General features: G+C 34.2%; 10 protein-coding genes across 10 annotated transcripts; 6 read left to right on the top strand and 4 right to left on the bottom strand.

Annotated features, from left to right (window-relative positions):
* The first annotated feature begins 74 nt into the window (after window positions 1–74).
* On the top strand, window positions 75–1,523 carry LOC109605778 (vacuolar protein sorting-associated protein 37B). The gene is made up of 3 exons (XM_020022367.2): window positions 75–334; window positions 387–564; window positions 623–1,523. Exons 1-3 carry the CDS (start codon window positions 206–208, stop codon window positions 1,006–1,008), a joined length of 693 nt encoding a protein of 230 aa, XP_019877926.1. The 5' UTR covers window positions 75–205; the 3' UTR covers window positions 1,009–1,523.
* A 172-nt stretch (window positions 1,524–1,695) lies between these two features.
* Window positions 1,696–5,401, top strand: LOC109602625 (flap endonuclease GEN). The gene is made up of 7 exons (XM_020019047.2): window positions 1,696–1,914; window positions 1,964–2,088; window positions 2,141–2,301; window positions 2,354–2,507; window positions 3,687–3,938; window positions 4,002–4,210; window positions 4,265–5,401. Exons 1-7 carry the CDS (start codon window positions 1,757–1,759, stop codon window positions 5,309–5,311), a joined length of 2,106 nt encoding a protein of 701 aa, XP_019874606.2. The 5' UTR covers window positions 1,696–1,756; the 3' UTR covers window positions 5,312–5,401.
* Window positions 2,587–3,666, bottom strand: LOC109602627 (uncharacterized). Its single transcript, XM_020019049.2, has one exon. The coding sequence runs from the start codon at window positions 3,588–3,590 to the stop codon at window positions 2,688–2,690; it is 903 nt and encodes a 300-aa protein (XP_019874608.2). The 5' UTR covers window positions 3,591–3,666; the 3' UTR covers window positions 2,587–2,687.
* A 54-nt stretch (window positions 5,402–5,455) lies between the features above and the next one.
* LOC109602623 (uncharacterized) lies at window positions 5,456–8,095 on the bottom strand. Its single transcript, XM_049968606.1, has 9 exons — window positions 7,891–8,095; window positions 7,584–7,836; window positions 7,424–7,537; window positions 7,188–7,371; window positions 6,806–7,096; window positions 6,655–6,741; window positions 6,509–6,594; window positions 6,210–6,454; window positions 5,456–6,152 (listed from the first exon to the last, which is right to left on the bottom strand). The coding sequence occupies exons 1-9, from the start codon at window positions 7,989–7,991 to the stop codon at window positions 5,903–5,905; spliced, it is 1,611 nt and encodes a 536-aa protein (XP_049824563.1). The 5' UTR covers window positions 7,992–8,095; the 3' UTR covers window positions 5,456–5,902.
* A 387-nt stretch (window positions 8,096–8,482) lies between these two features.
* On the bottom strand, window positions 8,483–9,148 carry LOC126265843 (uncharacterized). Its single transcript, XM_049968698.1, has 2 exons — window positions 8,910–9,148; window positions 8,483–8,856 (listed from the first exon to the last, which is right to left on the bottom strand). The coding sequence occupies exons 1-2, from the start codon at window positions 9,036–9,038 to the stop codon at window positions 8,701–8,703; spliced, it is 285 nt and encodes a 94-aa protein (XP_049824655.1). The 5' UTR covers window positions 9,039–9,148; the 3' UTR covers window positions 8,483–8,700.
* A 199-nt stretch (window positions 9,149–9,347) lies between these two features.
* On the top strand, window positions 9,348–9,784 carry LOC109605779 (mitochondrial import receptor subunit TOM7 homolog). The gene is made up of 3 exons (XM_020022369.2): window positions 9,348–9,531; window positions 9,590–9,638; window positions 9,693–9,784. The coding sequence occupies exons 1-3, from the start codon at window positions 9,432–9,434 to the stop codon at window positions 9,703–9,705; spliced, it is 162 nt and encodes a 53-aa protein (XP_019877928.1). The 5' UTR covers window positions 9,348–9,431; the 3' UTR covers window positions 9,706–9,784.
* Window positions 9,769–10,553, bottom strand: LOC109605780 (uncharacterized). Its single transcript, XM_049968699.1, has 3 exons — window positions 10,240–10,553; window positions 10,092–10,189; window positions 9,769–10,038 (listed from the first exon to the last, which is right to left on the bottom strand). The coding sequence occupies exons 1-3, from the start codon at window positions 10,297–10,299 to the stop codon at window positions 9,924–9,926; spliced, it is 273 nt and encodes a 90-aa protein (XP_049824656.1). The 5' UTR covers window positions 10,300–10,553; the 3' UTR covers window positions 9,769–9,923.
* A 1,099-nt stretch (window positions 10,554–11,652) lies between these two features.
* On the top strand, window positions 11,653–14,802 carry LOC109602622 (vanin-like protein 2). The gene is made up of 8 exons (XM_049968697.1): window positions 11,653–12,051; window positions 12,969–13,061; window positions 13,117–13,382; window positions 13,439–13,647; window positions 13,702–13,806; window positions 13,855–14,010; window positions 14,060–14,300; window positions 14,350–14,802. Exons 1-8 carry the CDS (start codon window positions 11,956–11,958, stop codon window positions 14,702–14,704), a joined length of 1,521 nt encoding a protein of 506 aa, XP_049824654.1. The 5' UTR covers window positions 11,653–11,955; the 3' UTR covers window positions 14,705–14,802.
* Window positions 14,803–14,990: 188 nt separating this feature from the next.
* Window positions 14,991–16,919, top strand: LOC109602621 (vanin-like protein 3). The gene is made up of 8 exons (XM_049968460.1): window positions 14,991–15,059; window positions 15,115–15,216; window positions 15,266–15,531; window positions 15,581–15,789; window positions 15,845–15,949; window positions 16,003–16,158; window positions 16,220–16,463; window positions 16,514–16,919. The coding sequence occupies exons 1-8, from the start codon at window positions 14,994–14,996 to the stop codon at window positions 16,800–16,802; spliced, it is 1,437 nt and encodes a 478-aa protein (XP_049824417.1). The 5' UTR covers window positions 14,991–14,993; the 3' UTR covers window positions 16,803–16,919.
* LOC109605781 (vanin-like protein 1) lies at window positions 16,781–18,734 on the top strand. The gene is made up of 7 exons (XM_020022370.2): window positions 16,781–16,973; window positions 17,025–17,126; window positions 17,180–17,442; window positions 17,492–17,805; window positions 17,854–18,042; window positions 18,093–18,336; window positions 18,389–18,734. The coding sequence occupies exons 1-7, from the start codon at window positions 16,917–16,919 to the stop codon at window positions 18,669–18,671; spliced, it is 1,452 nt and encodes a 483-aa protein (XP_019877929.2). The 5' UTR covers window positions 16,781–16,916; the 3' UTR covers window positions 18,672–18,734.
* Window positions 18,735–22,567: the final 3,833 nt, after the last annotated feature.

Below are 22,567 nucleotides of genomic sequence, written 5' to 3'. Positions count from 1 at the left end.
AAAAATAAGATTTAATGCATAAAATTGTGCAGTATAATACCGTTAAGAACAACCTCCGGATAAATTTGTGATTAATTTTAAATTAAATAATTATGGTTTTTGATCGATTATGGATTATGCGCACTATGCCATTTGGACTGAAGTTTGAGGGTTACTCCTGTCAAAGTTGTTTTTGTTGAATTATTGAAAGATAAAGGGAGTAAAAATGTCGATAGAACAGGATTGCAAGAAACTGGTGGCCGACTTAAGGAGCAGGAACTTATCGAACGATGAACTGGACGCGATTATGAGCAGTGACGACAAGCTGGAGGAATTAATAAAAGGTCTTGAACAGGTTAGATAAATTAGTCATCTTTTGTGCCCATTTAACAAATCACCCCTTTCAGTCGTACATTCAAGACATCGAAAACGAAAAAGAGAGAACAATTGCCAGCAACAACGAACTAGCTGAGCAAAATTTGTCTAAGGAACCAGAGCTGGCTGAAAGAAGAGAAAAACTACACAACACATCAGTCGAGGGCGAAGAACTGACAAAACTGGTCAAAGAAAAGACTGAAGAACTAAGTAACTTAACCCCAAACCTATATCACTTCCTGAAACTAACAACTAACAATGATTTTAGGACAAAAAACTGGTGACATGTCCCTAGAAACAGCGTTAGCTCTCTTACAAACTGCAGCCAGTGAAATGGAGGAGGAATCTGATGGGGTGGCGAAAAAATTCCTAGACAGTGAGGTAGAACTGGACGATTACTTGGACCAGTTCCTGGTGAAGAGGAAACTGATGCATTTGAGGCTAGTGAAGGCGGAAAAACTGATGAAACTTCTCTCAGGTGGTGTTTCAAATTACGTCAACGCACCACCTTTGAATATAAACACAGCTTACTTCCCTGGAATACCATCGAATAATGTAATACCACCATATCCTTCATCTAATTCTGTTCCCTATCCAACTGGTCCATTAAACATGCCCATGCCTGGGATGAACTATTTCCAAAATCATTTTTGAATACTCTACGTCACTTTATTTTGTCCATAATGGACAATATGTAATTTTATAATATGGATAGGTACAAATTCAGTTGAAGGAATTAAGCATTTTTTAATTTGTATGCAATTTTTATAAATAAGAATATCTCATAGACATACAAGTAGCTAAACAACATTGTTTAATGTTCAAATAAGTAGAATAAGTTTTAAAAAACCCATTTTAAGTTGTAAATTTATCAATTCTTTAACTTACTGCGTTTGTACCTCCTTAATATTTAACATTTCGTTGTACATAAATGAATTTATTAAATTTCCTACTTGTGATACTTATTAATTCACATATAAAGTGCCCATATGTTTTTCATATTATAATTCATTCTTGCAAAAAGTTTGAAAATAAATAGTCCTAAATTATATTAGCAGTTCAGCACAGTTTGTAATATATTGTTAGCATGTTAAAAATATATTTATATAATGTAGTTATTGTATGACTAATTTTAATATTTACAATAAAATATGAGAAATAGTTTCTTACTTTTGATGTCTCTATTTATTTCATGACGTCCTTTTTCAAAATCCATAAGATGCAAAATCTATTTTTATACTTTTAATTAACAATTTAGTTTGTTTTTAATATCCACATTCACAGATGGCGTTCTAAACATTTGTTATTGTTGTGAAAATTAGGTTAGAAATTCAAAAAATAAACAAACGTATTTTATAAATGTTACCATAACCAATAGCCGCTGTATAGCACTAATTTTAAAATGGGTATTAAACACCTATGGCCAATATTGGCACCTTACTGTGAGAGGAAACCACTGTTTGAACTGCAAGGCAAAACTGTAGCAGTAGATTTATCCTGTTGGATATGTGAAGCCCAAAACATTGCTGAATATCAAGTACAACCACGAATGTATCTAAGGTGAGAACTTGGTAACATTGTTTCCTATTTTTAATGGTTCAATCTTTAGGAATTTATACTTTCGAACTTGCTACATGCTGTTGATGGAAATACAGCCTGTTTTTGTCCTAGAGGGAAAAGCACCAGAGCTTAAATACGAAACTATAGCTGCAAGGAACGCCATACAGTTTAAAGGTATTCAGTCACAAACATAGTTTTTGTATAATCAATTTATTATAATTTACAGGAGCAAAACCTAAAACTGATAAAACCAAAAGTGGAAAAGACAGAAGCAGGTTTAATCATGTGTTGAAACAGTGTGCACAAATGCTTGAATATCTGGGTATTGCTTGTATACAGGGAAAAGGGGAAGCTGAATCATTGTGTGCATATTTAAATGAGGATGGGGTACTAATTGTATAATATTTAGGAAATAGATTGACTAATTAGGTCATTTTAGTTGGTGGATGGATGTATAAGTCAGGACTCTGATTGTTTTGCTTATGGGGCCAAAGTGGTGTACAGGAATTTTTCAATTTCTCAACAAGGGGCTCATGCTGCATCTGGAGGAGCTGTTGATGTGTATGACATTGACAAAGTGAATAAATCATTAGGTAACTATAACTTTATAGTAAGTATTAAGTTCATATATTTAAAAATCTATTAAAATGTTAATAAATGACAACATTAGTATTAATTTTATTTATTTTTATTGTTAACACTTTCCATTAAGCAAAAAAGTAAATGAATATTAAATAATAATAGTATGCTATAGATAACATCAAACGTTGTCATTACTGAAACCTCCGCCCTTGGGGTGTGCCTCTGCGCATGACCGGCGAATTGCCTCCTCTATTAATTCCTCTTCCGCCTCTGAGCTGCGGCAACGGCGGGTACGCCGAGTCATAAGAGCGTCCGCCGCCCCTCTGCATCATGGAATAGGGGGAATCGTAGCCACGTTCAGTCCCATTGCCGTTGCCACTGTCATTGTAATTATCCACCTGCCAGCCGCGTCCGCCTCCGTATTTTCCTCTGGTGCTTTGGTAGCCGCTCCGATTATCGCCCCCGTAGCCGCCATAGTTGCCGTACGAGTCGCCGTAACCGTCTCCATAGCCTCCGGCAGATCCGCGCCCTCCGAAACTGGCGCTACGCGGCTTAACCGCTATAGAACGGTTGAACAGGTCCGCATAGCCCCTTCCAGAGGCCTGGTCGTCGCCGTAGTCGCTGTCCCAGAACCCACCCTGTGTGCCTGCGCAGAGTCCTTCGTACTGACTGTCACCAGCGCCCCGCCTGTCCATGTAACCCCTGCCGCCGCTCCTTCTGTCGCCGTAGCCGCGGCCGAACGTGCCTCTCTGCGACAGCCTCTCGAACTCACCAAACGACTTCCTGCCCTCCGATTCGCCCCTCGCGTACGGCCCGCCCCTGTCCTTGCCGCCTCGCATCGGACGCTTGGGCTTGTCCCTGCCCCGCTCCACGGTTATAACGCGACCCATGAATTCCGTACCGTTCAAGTCCTCGATCGCCTGCTCGGCTAGCTGCTCGTTCTCCATGTGCAGGAAGCCGCATTTTTTCGATATGTCGCACTCGACGATGGCGCCGTAGGACGAAAACAGGCCACGCAGCTCTTCGGTGGTCACGTTCGGAGCCAGGCTGCCCACGAAGATCTTTGTGGTGCTGTCAGTACGTCCGCGACTCATTTTCGGCTACTCTGGCTGGCCACTGAATTGAAGACGTGACAAATTTGTGACTTTGACGTGTTGTTTTGTTTAGGAAATGTTTTCGTTTGTTTGTAGATTTCGGTAGGAACAAATTGGTCGCCATGGCTCTGATACTGGGCAGCGATTACAGCGACGGAGTGCACGGTGTGGGCAAAGACTCCATTGTCAAGTTCTTTGAGAACATATCCGACCACGAAGTGCTGGACCGGTTGAGGAGTTGGCGCAACAATGAAGCGACTTACAGGGAGTACGAACGACAACTGAACGACAAGAATGTTTGCACAAGTTGCGGTCACTATGGCAAAGTCCAAGGCCACACCAAATATGGTAACTTCCATACGAAATCATCAAGTTAAACATCATTAAACTAACAATACTTGTTTTTTGTAGGCTGTAATTCCTGTGGCACAACCGAGGGATGCAGCTCAGACCACAAGGAAAAAAGGGCTATAATAAAAACTGAGCTCAGCATACGTTCCAAGTCGCTGCTAGATCCGGAGTTTCCGGACGAGACACTCATAAAAGAGTTTATGGAGAGGAAGGACAACGTGTCGTCCTTAAATTTAAAATGGAAGCAACCTGATTTATTAAAGTTTGTTGTAAGTTACCTGTACAGTACTTCTCACAACAAATTAACCAATAAATACTTCCAGCAATTCGCCGTTAAATTTTTAACTTGGGACGAAGTGTACGCCTTTGAAAAAATCCTCCCCATTCTAACCAGATGGCAAGTCTCCAATCCGCAAATAATCCGAAACAACCCCAAAAATATCCTGACCCCAGACAGGATTAAAAAGGCAAGAACCCCAAAAGGAGTCCCCAGCTACGAAATCATCTGGTCAGATCCCAACGAGTACTTCCGGTCAGTCATCCCGGAAGATAAACTGGTAACGCAAGACTTGGAAAAACTGTGGTCGACCATCGAGCCCCAAGGACTGGTCGAACAAACTTATCCCGACCTGGTGGAGGTCTTCGTTCAATCCAAAGCCAAACCGAAGAAGGTCGCCAAAAGGAAAAAGAAGACAACGGTGGACGACCTCGGAGAGATGTTGCAGAACACTTCGATCACCGAAACCAAACCCAAGAAGCCCAGAAAGCCGAGACGTATGAAAAAGGAGGCGGAGAAGGAAAATCTGGAGATGCAAGCGTTGGAGGGTAGTTTCAGCGAAATGGCGATTGAGAAACCCAAACAGAAGAGTATCGATGCCTTTTTCAAGAAAGCTGTCGTCAATAACGCATTGAAGTTGTCCAACAATGAGTCCACTCCGTTAAAAAGTAAAGTCGAGGCCTTTAATCCGGAGTTGTCGTTTGATCCGGATATGTCCAGGTTTGGCGATGAAGATGATAACGATGTGTCTGATATAATAGATAATATAATCAGCAAAAAACCGGATTATTTGAAAAATTTAAAGCTACATGACATAACTCCACCAAAACAGGAAACTGAACCTCACAAACAGGAAATTACAACCTCCAGTTTCTTTGTTCAAAATCTGGAGGAGGAAGATGTTTTTGAAAAGACCTTCAATTTAATTACGAATGAAAAAAGTGACGAATTAGAAGTGGATGAAGAAGAAACAGAAAACACAAGTAGTGAAAATAAAGGAGTTGATGTAAAAAGTAGTGATGATACTGATGACAGCTTTAATATTGAATATGTTCCTTTGTTTGAAAGAATTAAAAGAAAACAGCTCATATAAACTTTTAGTTTCAGAATGTGTCTAGTGATAAAGATATTTTTATATTTATATATTTAATAACATTTATACAAAATACATGCAATTAAAATATTTTATATTTTATTTAAAGTAACTACACTGAAGTAATTTCAATAACTTTATTGAAAAAAACTACACACAAATTATAATACATATTTATAATAAGTATTCATATATATTAAATGAATGAGTATTTTTTAGGAACCTATATATACTGTCTTTAATACCTACAAATGATGAAAAATGCTTTTAAACCTTTTTTTATCACATTAAAGGTTTTATTTGGCTGATTATTTTTATTATAAAAAATACTCAAACTTTCTATATTTGTATATTATGTGGGATTTTCAGTTCAATAATTAATATACTGGATAATAAATTAAATAAAATTAGTATATGGCAATGGTACATAAATTAATATAACTTCTTAATTTTTCTGTGGTAATTATCACAGAAATCAATTACCATCCCACATAACAAAAGTCTTAATTGAAAAATTTGATGCTTTCCATCAGTTTCAGTACAAAATTAACATAAACCTATATTATATCACAGCGTCTTTAAACGCAAAACTTAGAGAGGCATTATCGGTTTACAAGTACAAAAGTCCGGGTGAACCACTCGACAGTTGGGGTTGTAGGCGAGGAACGAGTTAATGCCTTCAGCGGTACAACCAGTGTAGGTCACATCCAACAGATCCAGGTTCAAACGTTGGACCGCTTGCAGGACACCGTCAGACACGTCTTTAAAGCCTCTCAGTGACAACCTCCTGACCGCCGTCTTCTTCACTTCCACCTGCATGAACGGCTGAACTCGAACATTACTGAAAAAACACCAACAATGTTATGAAGGGTTGTGGTGGCACTACGAAATAACGTACGGGTCCGGTATGTTGCCCTCAATTAACCCACGAATAAGGACGACATTGCTGAGGGACAGGGTGCGTTCTCTGGAAAGGCGACTGGGTCCCGCAGCCTCCGCATCGTCCTCGACCGACGGGTCGTACTCGAACCTGCGTCGCTTGCAAGGACGTGGCGGCGGCTCCTCCAGCGGGTCCTCGATTCTACGCGTGACCGGCCTCTCCAAGCGGTTGCCGTTACTCGGGTCGAATAACTCCAACGCAATCTAGTAGTGAATAAATTGTTTAATCATTAATTAGGTGGGGATTTTAATGGTTACCCTGCATACACTCTTTCCCTGGATCATCTTCTTCAGTTCTTTACGTTTGGAGCACAACCAGTCGTCCTTCAACAGGCCCTCCTCGTCTGCAAGTATGTTTTGCTTAATTAATTAATGAAATATTTGGATTTAAGTTAGGTGATTACCGGAGTCGTCATCCACCCGCATTCTCGGCTCGAAGCAGCAACCGCAGTACAATTCGTCTTCTGTGTTCAGCTCAAAGTTTGTCGTGTCTGCAGATCAAAATTCCTACTGTATCAAATAACTCACGCATTATATACCTAATTTATTAAGTACCTTTTGTACTTCCCACCTTATCCTTAAAGTTACAATTGCATTCGCCGTAGGGATCAACATACAGGACACTTTGTGGCAAAACGGTCACCACATCGGTGCCTACGCACCTGAAATACTCCAACAAGTCTCTGTCAGAAATGTCCCCAACACAATGATATGTTCCTTTGCCGCCTTTCTGAGCAGTCGCCGGGGATTCACAGTAGTCAGGCAAAAATGTACGCTCGTGTTGGAAGTAGTAGGAGATAATTGACTTGTGAGTGGCAAAACACTTCAACACAATTGGACCCAGGACTGGAAATAAAGGAAGGATGATTCAACAATTGGGAATGTACAACAAGCAATTAAGTGACGTATTTTATAAACATTCAGATAAGAAACCCACCTGTGAATCTAAAATCAAAAGTTTTCAAATTCTTGTAGCCATTTTTGGCTATTCCCATGTAACTTATGGCGTCACCTTCTAGATTTTTACATCTTACTGTCGACAGTATCTCTAAGTTTTTGTATTTTCCTGTTGACATTACGAAACTGGAGTTTAACCAGCGGCAGTAATCTAATATTAATACCTAAAATTCAACAGAACAATACAATTAAATAATATTAATATTGATATCATACCCTTAAATGTTGCAGTCTTTCACTTGATCCCCGGAAAAAGCTTTGAGAATCTTTCACATAACTTCTTTTTAAGCTGAGCTCCTCCAGTTTTTTGGGAAACAGGTTCATACTGAACTACAATAAGTCATTAGTTTATATTTAACAGTAAACAATTGTGTACCTCAGATCCATCGATGTACTGGTTCTCCAAAGCCAAAACCTTTAGGTTGTCAAAGTCCATGGTCTTCTCGAAGAAGTAAGTGGGTATCACCCCCACAGATTTTGATTTGGCTTTCAACTTGACCGTGTGCGTTTTGTCGTGTATCTTGTCGATAACATAATTGACTTTATCGGACGTGTTGGGCTCCGTCCTCGCATCAATGTGCCTCCACAGTCTGAAATCATCGAGCACCTCCTTGAACCTAGGGTGGGACCTGTGGATTTAATTTGTAATAACCCAATTAGAATACGAACTAAAATAAACTTACCTGCTTAGCTGGTACAGGGATGTTGCGTCTAAATAACCAAAGAGAACGACCAACACACAATCCGGTAAGTGGAGGAAATTAACGGTCTCCAACTTGTCCATTTTGTGGCCGCCTTATCCAGTGGGTCGTAACTCAGTGGTTTCAGTTTTGTTCAAGTGGCATTTGTTTAAACGAAATGTGATCCGGATTTGTTGGTATACTAACCGATAACAAATGAAATCTAAACACGCCGCGATTGCCACGTCTCACTTAAATCGCGTTTTATGCTACTTTTATTTAATTAGTTATTTATATACTTTATTTAAATTGGTGAATATTATGTGTTATAGTTTTATATACATATTTATGAATTAATTATTGATTATATTCAACGTTTTAGCCAAATTAAGACGCTTCTAACAAAGTTTTATAAATAAAGCAGTGTTGCCATCTAATTTAATTAATTATAGGTTAGAATGCTAAAACAAATTTTAAAAATATTTCTTAATCAGTCAAATGGTATAATTAGATTCTGATAAATATTGGCCAAAGAAATAGCATATTTAAATGTTTACTAACTGCATTTTCTTCATTAAAAAAAAAAATAAAATAATATAGTTGTGTATATTTATTTAATACTATTAAAATATAATTATTGTATAAAGTAAAATAATAATGAAATACAATATGTACAAACACTTATCATAATAAATTACTCCTTTTTATACCCTGTTCTTCATATTAAAGCTTTCAATTTCAAATTCGACAAATATAAAATAGAAATAGGCAAGAAAATATATATTTTTTGGTAATAATACTGTCTCAAGAAAATCAGAAAACCGTTGTATAATCGCTAGAACCATAGTGCGGGTTCTCGTAACTGTTCAAATGGTCCCACTGATCCTCTTCGTTGGAATCCAAATCGTACAGGTGCAAAAGGTGATGCTTCAACACGTTCATCCTGCGTCGTTTGACCATCAGGTACACCTGAAACATCCGTTCGTTATTTACTTTACTCAAAAACACCTTTGGTCGCCAACCAAAATCGAGAGCAACATCACAACCACAATCACAACTATGGGCACAATTAAAAACTTTAAATCATCTTTGAATAGCGGTTTTTCGGTCGACGTGTCCGGTTCTTTTGTCGAATTCGTCCGTGGGTCCATTGTTTTTGAGTAGTTTCATGTTCGGAGGAGAATCGTTTTGGGTTAATTGGGAAAATTGGGATTAAAGGATAAACGTTACATTTTGTGTACAGGTTAGGTTATGTAAGTATAGTGCATACGCTAAATTCGATAACGTTAATTTTAATTTGCAAGCTGCAAAATCCAATCTAATTAATTAAAAACTAAAGCAATAAGTTATAAAGAGCAAAAATTAATACGAGGCGTCATTTTAAGTTGTATTTATAGTCATAAAATAAAAGACTACAAGTGTACTAACTATATAATTAAATTCAGAGTCAGAGCCACCTATGCGTTATCGATCGCATGTTATAAGATTTTAAGGTTAACCCTCGAGGAACACAGAAAAATTAAATAAATCTTTAAAACAATAAAATGGTCTTATCCGAGGGTGTTAAACAAAGACTGTCCGTCGTTATTGAACTGGGCAAAACTGTTTTCCATTATGGTTTCATTCCTACTGTGGTCTACTTAGGTACATAAATTTTATTTAATAATTATTTAGTTAATGAGTAAGTTTTGTTCTCTTTTAGGTTTCCAAAAGGGTGCAGACCCCGGAATGCCAGAAATCACGTTGTCCAGGTAAATGAAAATGGTTCAATTGTTTTGTTCTTAAACTTAAATAATTTGTTTTAGTTTACTGTGGTGAGCCAACTTCGAACAGTACCTCAATGATTTAATGTAGATTTTGTTATAATATTAAGTTTAAATAAAAGCTTTTGAGAGTATCCTATGAGTTTATTTAACAACTAGAAGTAAAAAAACATAGATTTTAAAAAATAAGTTATTAAAATAGGAATGACATTGGCTGTGACTAGAATATTTACATTTAATCAACAAGATCAGTTTCAAGGATATACATATAATTTAAGAAATTTCAGACTGTTTAACCTCTGTGTATAAATAGTCTTGGTTTCTCCTCCTTCGTAGAAATACGTATATAACAATTATCACACTAATGACAATTAATAAAACTGCAGCCCTGCAAAATAAAAACAATTAAATTACATTGTAAAACAAAGAAACTAAACTTACCAGTAATACCAAACGTCAACCGATTTGCAACATTTGTTTTCCCCGCAACAATACAAACCCTTGTCGCACAGCCCGAAGTCGCAATAGTTCGCTAAAACCTGCCAAAAACAGTTTACAATCGTGTCACTTTATTTACAAACATACTCACGCAGTCGAAGAACAACACAACCAAGATGCACAGATTGAATATCGAGTTGAATGTGGACATTGTGGCACCGGGAGTGTTACGCTAATTTATTACATGCAACAATTAAAAACTGTCACGCTTCGAAAAAATATGTTTTCAGTGGTAAATTGATTGTTTTTTTGATACGGTTGTGATTCACTTGTAAACGATTCGATTGCGCCTGCGCAGTTGGATTCGCCTTCACGCACTATTTGAAAAATTTGGCTTTGGTTTACAGTCCTGGTTTATTTTTGATAAACGGGTCATAATGTTTGTGTTAGGTTATAATTTGTGTATAATGTCACATTTTGCGAGAATAGTGTGACTGAATGAAATCTATACTGTGTTTATTTTTATATACTATGCAATTTTGATACACCCTAGTGATATGGTGGTTGCCTATACTATGATAAAATATACAATGTGTTTCTAAAAATTTGGGGGCTAGTGCAACTCATCCACTAGTGAATAAAATCTAAATAATATTTTTTTCTAAAATATCTTCTGAAGAAAATAAAGGCACTTAAATTTAAATTTGAAAAATTGTTTTTTTGTTATATTTCTGTAACCTTTCTTCCAATCGTGTTTAAACTTGGTACTTATTATTCTCAAATATATATCTACAATTAAATATAATAAACTTTTTCTAAAGTGACACTAGTAGAGGAGATTCTAGGGGGTTCCCCTCTTTGTCTCTCCCTATTTTTTACACCACTGTATATTCGTTAAAATTATTAAACATTTCATAGTCAATTTGCACAATTTAGAAGAGAAATTATTTTATTATTAATTTAATTATCACAGACGTTTTCGAGATATTTTAGATTTAAAATTAAAATGATTAACCATGTAATTTTCTAAACATTATCAAAGACATTATGTAAAAACATTGTTAATAATAAAAATGTATTATCGTTGACTCATAATATTAGTCAATAAAAAGTGGCACGTTGAGATCATACGAGACTTTTAATTCGTTAAGATGATCTGTGATTATTTTATTGATAAGTAATTGTTTGTAATTTACGGAGATTTGGTAATTTACTATGAATTCTCTCGACACTGGAGTCTGTGGAAAGTTCCAAAATAATAATGATTATATATTAATTCCGTAACACCTAGATTCATTCTAGTTTTCACCTTTATTTCCTAGTAAGATATACAGGTTTTTCATGAACTTGATCAATTTACATGTGAAAAGTCATAAATTTTGTAAGGCACTCTAGGCTCATTTGCTTTGCGAGCAAAGAAAGAACTGGCAATTGTTAAAGTTAACCTTAATAATTGCATCTTTAATTTGGAAAAAATATTCATAATAATTATAATAAAATAAGTTTCCATTAATTACTTTAGATATTGACAAAACGAGTACCACCACTATCTTGATCCACTTAAATCCGCTTTTTTTAAGATTATTATTGTCATTGTAATCAATAATCAACAGCACATTAGTATAAAAATTTAGCAAAATTTAAAAAACTTCAAACTAATTAAAAATTTGGTGATTACTAGTTAGTACTAGAGTACTAAACATCACAGGATTAACTGCAATTACATAAAACGTTAAATTTCACGTTTAAGATAGCTTAGAATTGAATACTTCAGTTTAATATGATAGTTATTTTGTGTTCTTATCAGTGAACTGTGTGGTTTTAAAAGCGGTGGGTCAGAGCAATTTAACTTATTAAGTGGTTTTGCATGTCTCAGGTGATGGTTGTAAAAATGTTGAACAATAACTTACGCGTTTTTTTACTGTTTTGTGTTTGGTCGTGCTGCAGTTCACAAAGTAATGTAGTAAGTTAGTTTTGATAATTTAAAAACGCACTTTATTTGCGCAAACACATCTTCGATTTGGATGAACTTTACTTTATAACGTACACAATATGTTTATATGATTTATAATGATTTATTACAATGCTGTTGTTTTGTTTATTAATTATATTTGTACTTGGGTTAAATTTATTAACCGTCAACTCATGCAAATTGTGACCTATGTAAAATTAAACTGACTCACAAAAGAATACAGAATAAAATTTAAAATAATTAGAAAATAACCAATTTTGTGTTTTAATTACAAAGGTATTAATAATTTTATGAGAACTACTTTTATCTTATGATATAATATCTTTGAATTAATTAAAGAGTTCACAAATCTTCGAAATTGAAGATAAAATATTAATTACAAATCAAAGATTTAATGGGATTTTGTGTTAGACGAATTTGTAATACACCTACAATTAAAGAATCTTTCAAAACATTTCATAAAATACTCAAATAAACATACAATTTGGTTTTATGGTGCTCAAATATTATTTTAATTGTTTAAGACTTACATTCTAATTATTTGCTGGTTCATTGTTAGTAGAAATAAAATTTTAACCTTCTCTCAAGATCATAAAATTAGTTAATTATAGAAAGGTACAGAACATTCTGTATATTTTTATTTTTTAGCAACAAGGTGTAAATAATGATTTTGTATATAATAAAATATAATTTAGTCACTCCTTTTGTACAATGTATCATATTTAAAAAAATACTAACTTTAATTATTTAATTAATATCAATTATATTTTATCAAACAATTAACAATTAAATAATAACCACTTAAAATATGTTGTTAACAATAAATTAAATATATATTCTAGAAAAATATCTAAAATATATTTTCTATAAAGTAACACATTAGCTCAATTTTAACTGTAATATTTCAGGATTTTCTTGCAGCAGTTGTAGAATACCAGCCTAGCAGGAATTCAAGTGACAACTTCAAAAATTACATAAACATCATAGAAAATATAAAACAAGTAAGTATAAATTAATATTCACAGCAGTTGTAGTTATTCATATTTTCTTCATCAGGGTGTTGACTTCATCGTATTTCCTGAATCAACATTAACCGTAAATCATCCAGTGGAAGCTCTAACTCCAAATACAACATCCTGTAACTCAAATAAAACCAATTTGGATGCCATAGCTTGTTTGGCTAAAGAAAAACAGTCGTACATCATTGTGAACATTGATGAGAGGCGTAACTGCACCAAAGATGACGACACCTGTCCATCGAGAGGGTACTTCGTGTACAACACGAACGTAATTTATGGAAAAAATGGATCTTTAGTAGCTAAGTAAGCTTATTTAGTCAAATTAACAAGTCGCAGCCAGTAACGGGGGTGTGTTTTAGGTACAGGAAGTGGAATCTCTTCGGCGAAGTAACCAAGAACAAGCCCAGCACTCCGGACATCATCACCTTCCAAACTGACAAGGGAACTTTCGGTACCTTTACATGTTTCGACATACTCTTCTCCACGCCTCCATTAAATTTGACCAGAAATGGAGTCAAAAACATCATTTTTACCACCATGTGGTTTTCTGAGCTTCCATTCCTAACAGGTTTGTTGTTAGTAGTTCCACTTTGATTAACTGTTAACGTTCACTGGGTTGTAGCTCTGCAAACTCAGCAGATGTGGGCACGTGAAAACAATGTGACATTCTTGTCCAGTGGTGCTAACAATATGGCCGTGGGGTCTGGTGGTTCCGCCATTATTTTAAGTACGTTCCCAGTAATGTTAGAGAGCATATAATAAAGGTCTACTTTAGGTAACAGAGTCACAAACTCTTTGACAATCGAACCAGACTTAAACTCAACGAATTACGCCAAAGTATTGTATAGTGATGTGGTGGAGCCGGAGGCTGACGTAGATGTGGTTGCCAAGTCGCTGGATAAAATGAAGCTAAAACAAGACAATTTAAAAGGTGACAACCCATTAAAGTTATTGTTAACACTGAACTCCACAATTTACAGAATATACTTCAACACTGTTGCCTGAGATTGGTAACACCACATCGAAAATTTGTCACCAATCACTTTGTTGCTACTTCGAAGTAAACAAAACAGTCACCGCATCACACAACAACAGTTACTATTACAGGCTGGTAGCATATTCTGGAGTCAGAAGTTTCTCAGGAGTTTACAATGGAGGCATCGATGTTTGTGGAGTCGTTGCTTGTACTGACAACAAGACCGTAACGTCTTGCTCCGAAAGGTAACCACCTCCACATGTGTGACAACGATCAACAACTGTTCAATTTTAGGTTGCCCAATTACGAATCAATTACATGGCCTATATTATTCAGCAGTATTAAAATTAGAGCCGAATTTCCAAACGAAGAAACCCGCATCCAATTTCCCAATTCCCTTCTGAGCTCTTTGAGACCAATGTCCCAAGATGCCATCAAATGGGAGAAAACCATTAATGGCACCAACGTTGTGAGGGAGCTGACGCTTCTGAAGCCGACGAACAGGTTGATGACTTTCGCCATATACGGAAGAAATTTCAAGGCAGATAGTGATCCGTTGAGCAATGCAGCAGTCACAAGCAATGAATACAACTATCTTTCGCCCAATGTTATTGTTTTACTCATTGGCTCCATTCTTTTTTACATATAGCCATTCACATAATCTCATAAAGTTATTTCTGTTAAATAATTGATATAATAAAAATTTTGTTAAAATATTTTGTTTAAAAATTAAACAAATTGAATGTATTGTTTCATTTTTATTTTTCCTATCCAGATAACAAACATTATCTTATTGTAGATTTACAAATAATAAATATTTCTTAAAATACTTCAATCCTATGTGATTGTGATCTAATCAATAGATTTTAAAAGCAGGGGATCAGTTTTAAATTAATTTAATTAGTGGTACTGTCCCTGGGTGGCATAAGTTTCTTAAAATGTTTAGGAATAAGTTACTTTGTTTAATTTTGATATACATTTCCTTAAACAGTGGTTTAAACGCAGTAAGTTATTTAAATAATTTCATAATTTGATAAATGATGAGTCGTAACTAATTAGGAACCAGGGGGTTATACTGCAGCAGTTGTGGACTATTATGCCAGCTCAGACTCAAGTCAAAACTTTGAACATTACTCAAACATCATAGAAAACATAAAACAAGTAAGTAAACCCAAATTAACAACCCTTCATTTAATAATCCCTTCATTAGGGTGTCGACTTCATCGTTTTTCCTGAGTCAACGTTGACTACATCTGGGCCAATAGAAGTTTTCACTCCAAACACAACAATATGTGATAAAACAAAGAAGAATTTGGACGGCATAGCTTGTTTGGCAAAGGAAAAACAATTGTACATCATCATAAACATCAGCGAAAGAGTTAATTGCACCAAAGACGACGACAATTGTCCTTCAAGGGGCTACTTCATTTACAACACCAACTTGGTTTATGGAAAAGACGGGTCTTTAGTAACTAAGTAAGCCATCCTCATATTTAACCTTCAACACCTACAACCAATATTTTAGGTACAGAAAATGGAACCTTTTCGGTGAAACCAACAAGAACACCCCTAGTTCTCCGGACATAACCACCTTCGAAACTGACAAAGGAACCTTCGGAACCTTCACTTGTTTCGACATACTTTTCGCCACACCCCCATTAAATTTGACCAGAAAGGGTGTCAAGGATATAATTTACACCAACAAGTGGTTTTCGGAACTTCCCTTCTTGACTGGTGGACTTAACTACTAAATACTTGCGACCAATTCCTAATGTTGATTGCATTTTAGCCCTGCAAACTCAACAAATGTGGGCATTAGAGACCAACGTCAGTTTTTTGTCTAGCGGCGCCAATTATATGGGCTCAGGTTCAGGTGGCACCTCAATTATTTTGAGTAAGTTGCTTTAAAGGTTGAGGTGCGAACAATAAAGTTTCAGCACATTGCAGACAACAGAGTGGTAAATTCAATGTCGATGGCACCGGATTTAAGCTCTACGAATTACGCCAAAGTGTTGTACAGTGATGAGGTTGATCAAGAGGAAGACACAGATGTGATTGCGAAGTCACTAGATAAGATGCAATTGAGGCGTGATGATTTCAAAGGTCGGAAAACATTTAAGTTGATGTCATTAACGTCAAGTCAACATTATTGAACATTTTACAGGATATAACTCAATTCTGTTGCCTCGTGAAGCAGGAGTGGTCAAAACACAGATTTGTCACGAATCATTTTGTTGCAACGCTGAAGTAAACCAAACAATATCTGGAGATGAAGACAACAGCTACATTTACAGATTGGTTGTCTTCTCTGGAGTCAGAAACTATCCGGGCATCTCCAATGGAGGCCTTGATGTCTGTGGACTAGTTGCTTGTACTGATGACAAGGATATTAAGTCATGTTCTGACAGGTAATTTATTCCAATGTCTATCATCATGATTAATAAATGTTAAAATTTAGGTTTTCCAACTACAAATCAGTTAACTGGCCCATAACATTCAACACAATTAAAATCACAGCTGAATTCCCAAATGTGGATACCAGAATTCAATTCCCAAACACCCTATTGAGTTCTTTGAGACCAATTAGGCTAGATGCAATCAAATGGGAGAAAACTATTAATGGGACCAATGTTTTAAGGGAGTTAACACTTATAAAGCCACAAAATAGGTTGATGACCTTCGCTATATTTGGAAGAAATTTTGAAAGAGATAGTCCATCTTTCTCAAGGAATGGGTTTTATGTGTAGATAAATTAATTGATCAGTTTTATCAGCATGTTGCTGATTTGGTAAATTAGACCGATAAAGTAGTTTAGGATTGTAATCTTGTTATCAATTTATTATAATAAATGTAGTGCAAACATGTTCAGGCACATGTTTCTGTTTCTTACCTTAATATGGGGAATAAAGTGTATTGTAGTAAGTTGTTTGGTTATTTCATTCATCCAAAAATTGATTGGTTGGTTTTAGGATACAAAAGATTATCGGGTAGCTGTTGTAGAATACCAACGCTACTACAAATCAAGTCAAAACTTTGATAACTACAGGAACGTAATAAAAAATTTGGAACCAGTAATTATAACCTAACAAGAGTCCTTCATGATTTATTCTTTACTGACTTTAAGGTGGATTTCATCATATTCCCAGAAGCTACGTTATCAACTGAGGCAGCAATAGAAGTACCAAATACAGACTTAACGAATTGTAGTACCACTGAAAACACTTTAGAAAGCATAGCATGTTTGGCACGAGAAAAGAGCACCTACATAATAGTAAACGTGTACGAGAGGATCAACTGCAACTCAAATGAAGAAGGATGCTCCAACAAAGGTTTCAACACATACAACACAGATCTGGTGTATGGAAGAAACGGGTCTTTAATAGCCAAGTAAGACATTAACCTACACTAGTACTGGGTGTTCATAAACCTTGTCTAGGTACAGAAAATGGAACTTGTACGGAGAAGTTGGTGTAAACAAAACGGAAACTCCAGAACTGGTCACCTTCGACACCGACAAAGGCACTTTTGGCGTTTTCACCTGCTTCGACATACAATTCCCATCACCAGCGTTAAATTTAACCAAAAATGGTATTAAAAACTTCATTTTTCCCAACATGTGGTTTTCAGAACTGCCCTTCCTGACATCATTGCAAGTTCAGCAAATGTGGGCTCAGGAAAATGATGTGACTTTACTGTCTTCAGGTGCCAATAGTATGTACGTTGCGTCTGGTGGAAGCTCAATCATTCTGGGTTGGTAACAAATTGTGTTGTGTGCTGTTTTAATTGAGTCACTTACAGGTAATAGAGAAGTTTTGAATATGACCATAGACCCAAACTTGAATTCCACCAATCCTGCTACTGTTTTGGTTAGTTTGGTACCAGCTCATTCTTCTAATGACAGGGTCAGTTTTAAAGACAGCACAGACACCATTGATGCTATGGGCAAAGCTTTGGACAAGATGGTATTAAATCCTGATAATTTTAAGGGTAAATTCATTCATCATGAAGTAACAATTTGTAATTTTTTTTTTATTTAGAGTACAGTTCAGAACTAGTGGGACGAATTTCTGGAACTACAACCAGAGAAGTTTGCCACTCATCTTTGTGTTGCAAATTCAATATAAATCAAACCATCCAACAAGATTCAACCAATAGTTACGTTTACAGGTTGGTTGCCTATACTGGAGTCCGAAGCTTTTCAGGTTTGTACAATGGAGGCATAGAAGTATGTGGATTAGTTGCTTGTACCAATGCTACGGACATTATGTCATGCACTGAGAGGTAAGTAGTACTTCAAATGAAGGAATACGTTTAAAATGTATATTTGTTCCAGATTTCCAGACTACGACAGCATAAGCTGGTCAGTAACCTTCAACAACATTTCAATTACAGCCAACTTTAAGAAATCTGACAGTAGAATCCAATTCCCCAATTCACTATTGAGTTCCTTAAGGCCTCTTCCACCCACTGAAACCAAATGGCAAAAACTGGAAAGTGGTGACAATGTTCAAAGGGAATTTAGCCTTTTAGTACCCCAAACTAGGTTGCTCACCTTCGCCATTTATGGAAGGAATTTTGAAGAAGACAGTGAACCATCCACCAACTTTGTCTACTAAATCAAACATTTTATAATGGTGTTACTTTATTACTAAAGAAATAAATTAGTTTTTGGACACACACATTAATGTGGTACCTTTAATTTAGCCTATTTTGCCATCTACTAAAGAAATTTTGAAGAAGACCAACTCTGCCTACTACATCAAACATTTTTATGTGTTATCTTCTTAGCAAATAAATTAATTTTTGTACGAAATCATTGAAATTCTGTGAATTCAGATTAGTTTTTATCACCAACGATTTTTTTCAACTTAAATATAGCTGCACAAGACGATAAAACTGTAATAAAGAGCGGACTATGATCGTAGAAATATTCCAGCATTTGTGCCACGACGAAAAACCTATTTTAATTGATTGTTGATCGAATTAGTTAAGAGGAAAGTCTCCAAAAAATGTAAACACATTTAATCAACATGAACTATGTTACACTGTGTCCGAAAAGAAAATGATTGGAACAAATTCGCCTCGTCATTGATAAGGAACGACCGAGACATACATCTTGTCCGAGGAGCAATTTTCCAATTAGCAAACCCTTTTTGTTTGAAGGAAGGATGTGATTATGCTGTCAATTGGTCTCGAGATCCATAAAAATGCAGTAATGTGAAGGAGATAAAAATTCCAATTCAATTCAAGGAGTTGTGATCGTTTTGTTTGTCTTTTTACATTTTTTTACCAGATTTTGGTGTGAAGTAAATTATCTGTATTAAAACAAGTCAAAAATAAATAAAAAATGCACACTATTATGAAATTGGTGCTTATCAGTTTTGTTTTCACTGTATGACAATGATTGATGATATAATATATTTTAGGATTTTCAGGGTCGCTGATTGCACATTATTTTATCAAAATCTAAGCTCGTGAAGTTTAGTGTCATTAAAAAAGTGTGGAAACACAGTTCCACAAATACTGCATCAGCTTTGTTCACAATTATTTTATAGATTGTTTACTCAAACACTTTTATGAAAAAACCTAATTAATCATTAAAATTGAATGAAAATTAGTATAATCTGCGCAAACGCAGCTTATTTCATGCTTAAGAGCTGCGCAGACTGTTAAAATGTGTTTATACAATTAAAAATATACAATTTGTTGAAAATCTGTAAATTAATCAATCAAAATTAGTGTGGCACCTTTAATTTGGCATTAAATCCAGATAACTAATTAACTAAGTCCGAGTGCCAAGGGGCTAATAACACCATCTGTCGAGATAATGACATAAAAACAAGAATTAAAACTGTTTGTAATAGATAATGGGAGTCGAAGTCATTGTAATGAATTTCCAATAATACGAACAATATCAACAATAAAAATATTTATTTAGTAAATCATAAATTATAAGTGAATCATAAACAAATGTTTCTAAGGTCAATTTCATTCTTGTTATCCCGCAAACAGAGTAGATAATTGTCGACATTTACTATTCTTGAATGTTCACTAACATGGTCAATGGCGTCGGTTTCATAATTGTGATTTTCCTTTTTGTCGGCGTACGTGTTTCAATCTAATCGGTTAGGCCCAATAGTCCGTCGTGTGCAGTTGGACAATCGAAAACTGTACGAGGGGGGTTACTTAAAATCAAGGTCATTTTCAGGGGGTAAAAAATATATAAAATATCATTAAAACTAGTTTTAAGAATTAATTAATTTATGCCATTTTTAAGGGGTAGTTCAAATAGGCTAATAATAATATAAAAAATATAATAATATATTAATAATTAAGAAATAATACTGATCAGTTGGAATAATAGATAGTTTTTACCACATTTTTCAAAAAAATTGTATTTAAGATTTAAAAATTGAAATTTTTATGCTCAAGGTCATATTAAGGGGATAATTAAAATAGGTTAATACCCATTAATGTTAAAAATATTATAATATATTAAAAATCAGGAAATAATTTTGTTGAGTTGAAATAGTACTTAGTTTTTATGGCTTATTTTTCAAAAAAAAATGTATTTTAGACTTAACAATTGAATTTTTAAACATCAAGGACATTTTAAGGGGTTATTTAAAATAAGATATTACCTATTAATATAAAAATATTATAATTTATTAATAATCAAGAAATAATTCTGATCAGATGGAATAGTAGATAACTTTTTTGACACATTTAAAAAAAAAAATGTATTTAAGAATTAAAAATTGAATTTCTTAAGCTCAAGGTCATCTTAAGGGGGTAATTAAATTAAGTTAACGCTATTAATATAAAAAATATTTTATTAAATCGATAATCAAGAAATAATTCTGAGTAGAGGAAATAATATATAAATTTTTAAGAAATATTTTTCAATAATGTTATATTTACAGACAATTGAATCTCTTAGAATTAAGGTTTCTCCATTTTAAATAATAAATTCTATTGAAATTACTCTTTAAATTCGTCTAAGATGGCAAACAAATTTTGTTTTATTTAACAGACACCTTTTATGGTGTTCATGGAATTCCCCAATATGTAAATGTTCCAGATGGTAAAAATGTGTTAGTGAATAAATTTTGTTAGAAAACAAATTTTTATTATTCTTATATTTATTTTAGTAAATATTATGACTCATATTCCAGGTAAAAAGTAAAATTAAATTATTGTAAATATTATTATAATTATAAATAAGTTTAAAACACGTTTTGACAAGCAGAATTTCCCACGGACGGCCAATTTGGGATTATTCCTTTAGTATTATATTGTGAAAAGCACATCTGCTCCATTATTGGACATTTTCCATAATTTTAGGTTTTATGTTCTGTCAGTTTCTGTTTTTCTAACAAATGTGTCTATTAATTAATAAATAATATAGTGTATCAAAGCAAAAGCAAAAAAAGTGAATAAATACATTATATATTTATAAAACAAATATGGTTCATTATCCTCAATAGTAATATAAATTGAAATTATCGATAATTAGCTCATCAAGAGAATATTTTACACAAATAAATAGAGTTTATTTGTCAAGATAGTACATGTATTATTTAATTTTAGTTAATTAAACATTTCCATTAACCTAAATAATAATAGAAAAAAATTCCGACCTTAAAATCACAAAAATAATTTTTTGGTTATATTAAACTAATAAAACTTTAACAGTAATTTGGTTCATTAGCCTTGATACAAGCAAAAATGAAAAATTTACTATAATTAAGTAATCAATAGAGAAATTTTAGCAAATATTTATTAATAACAAAACATTTATCTAAGCGACCTTTGACTTTGCAATCTTCGATGATACATTTTTTCCTGTAATTTTTCATTATTTAATTGAAGATACGAATCTATTGGCACGTATGAGCCGTATGGACGACTTTTACAAATTAGCAATGTTAATAATTTGCACAATTTTATGTTAAGAACAATGAAACGCAGATAAACAATTATATCAACTGTGTTTTTCTGAAAGCAACGCTTGATTGGTGGTTTATCTTGAGAGTTAAGTCATCAAAAATTTTACTTTGCCCCCTGCAAGAATCTCTCGTATCAATTTGTTGTTTGAACAAAAGGATTTTACAATAATTATTTATTTATTTTCATCGTCATTCTGATTAAAATTAATAATTTAGGTTTCATTAAAATTTCAAACAGGTCAGACGTTGGAGGGGGTCAAAAATAACCAATTAATTTGAGTTTTATTATTTGTTGTTACAAATAAGGCCCATAAATAAATTGTTCAAAACAAGTTTACTCAAATATATAATATAAATATATTTTGATTTTGAATTTGCCCTGATAAATAATCTTTTATAAACAAAAGAGACTCTAGAATTTGTAAGGAGTCATGATGAATCATTAGAAACAAAATAATATATATTATTTATTAGTATTTTTGATATGAATTTAATAGTAACAATTAAATTAAATTGTCAAAATTATTTATTTTAATAATTTTTGTTGTTATTTTATTGTTATA

The sequence above is a fragment of the Aethina tumida genome, chromosome 6 (assembly GCF_024364675.1).
Source record: "Aethina tumida isolate Nest 87 chromosome 6, icAetTumi1.1, whole genome shotgun sequence".
NCBI lineage: Eukaryota > Metazoa > Arthropoda > Insecta > Coleoptera > Nitidulidae > Aethina > Aethina tumida.
The sequence above is the reverse complement of the archived record's forward strand: the minus strand, read 5'-3'. Positions and strand labels throughout refer to the sequence as shown.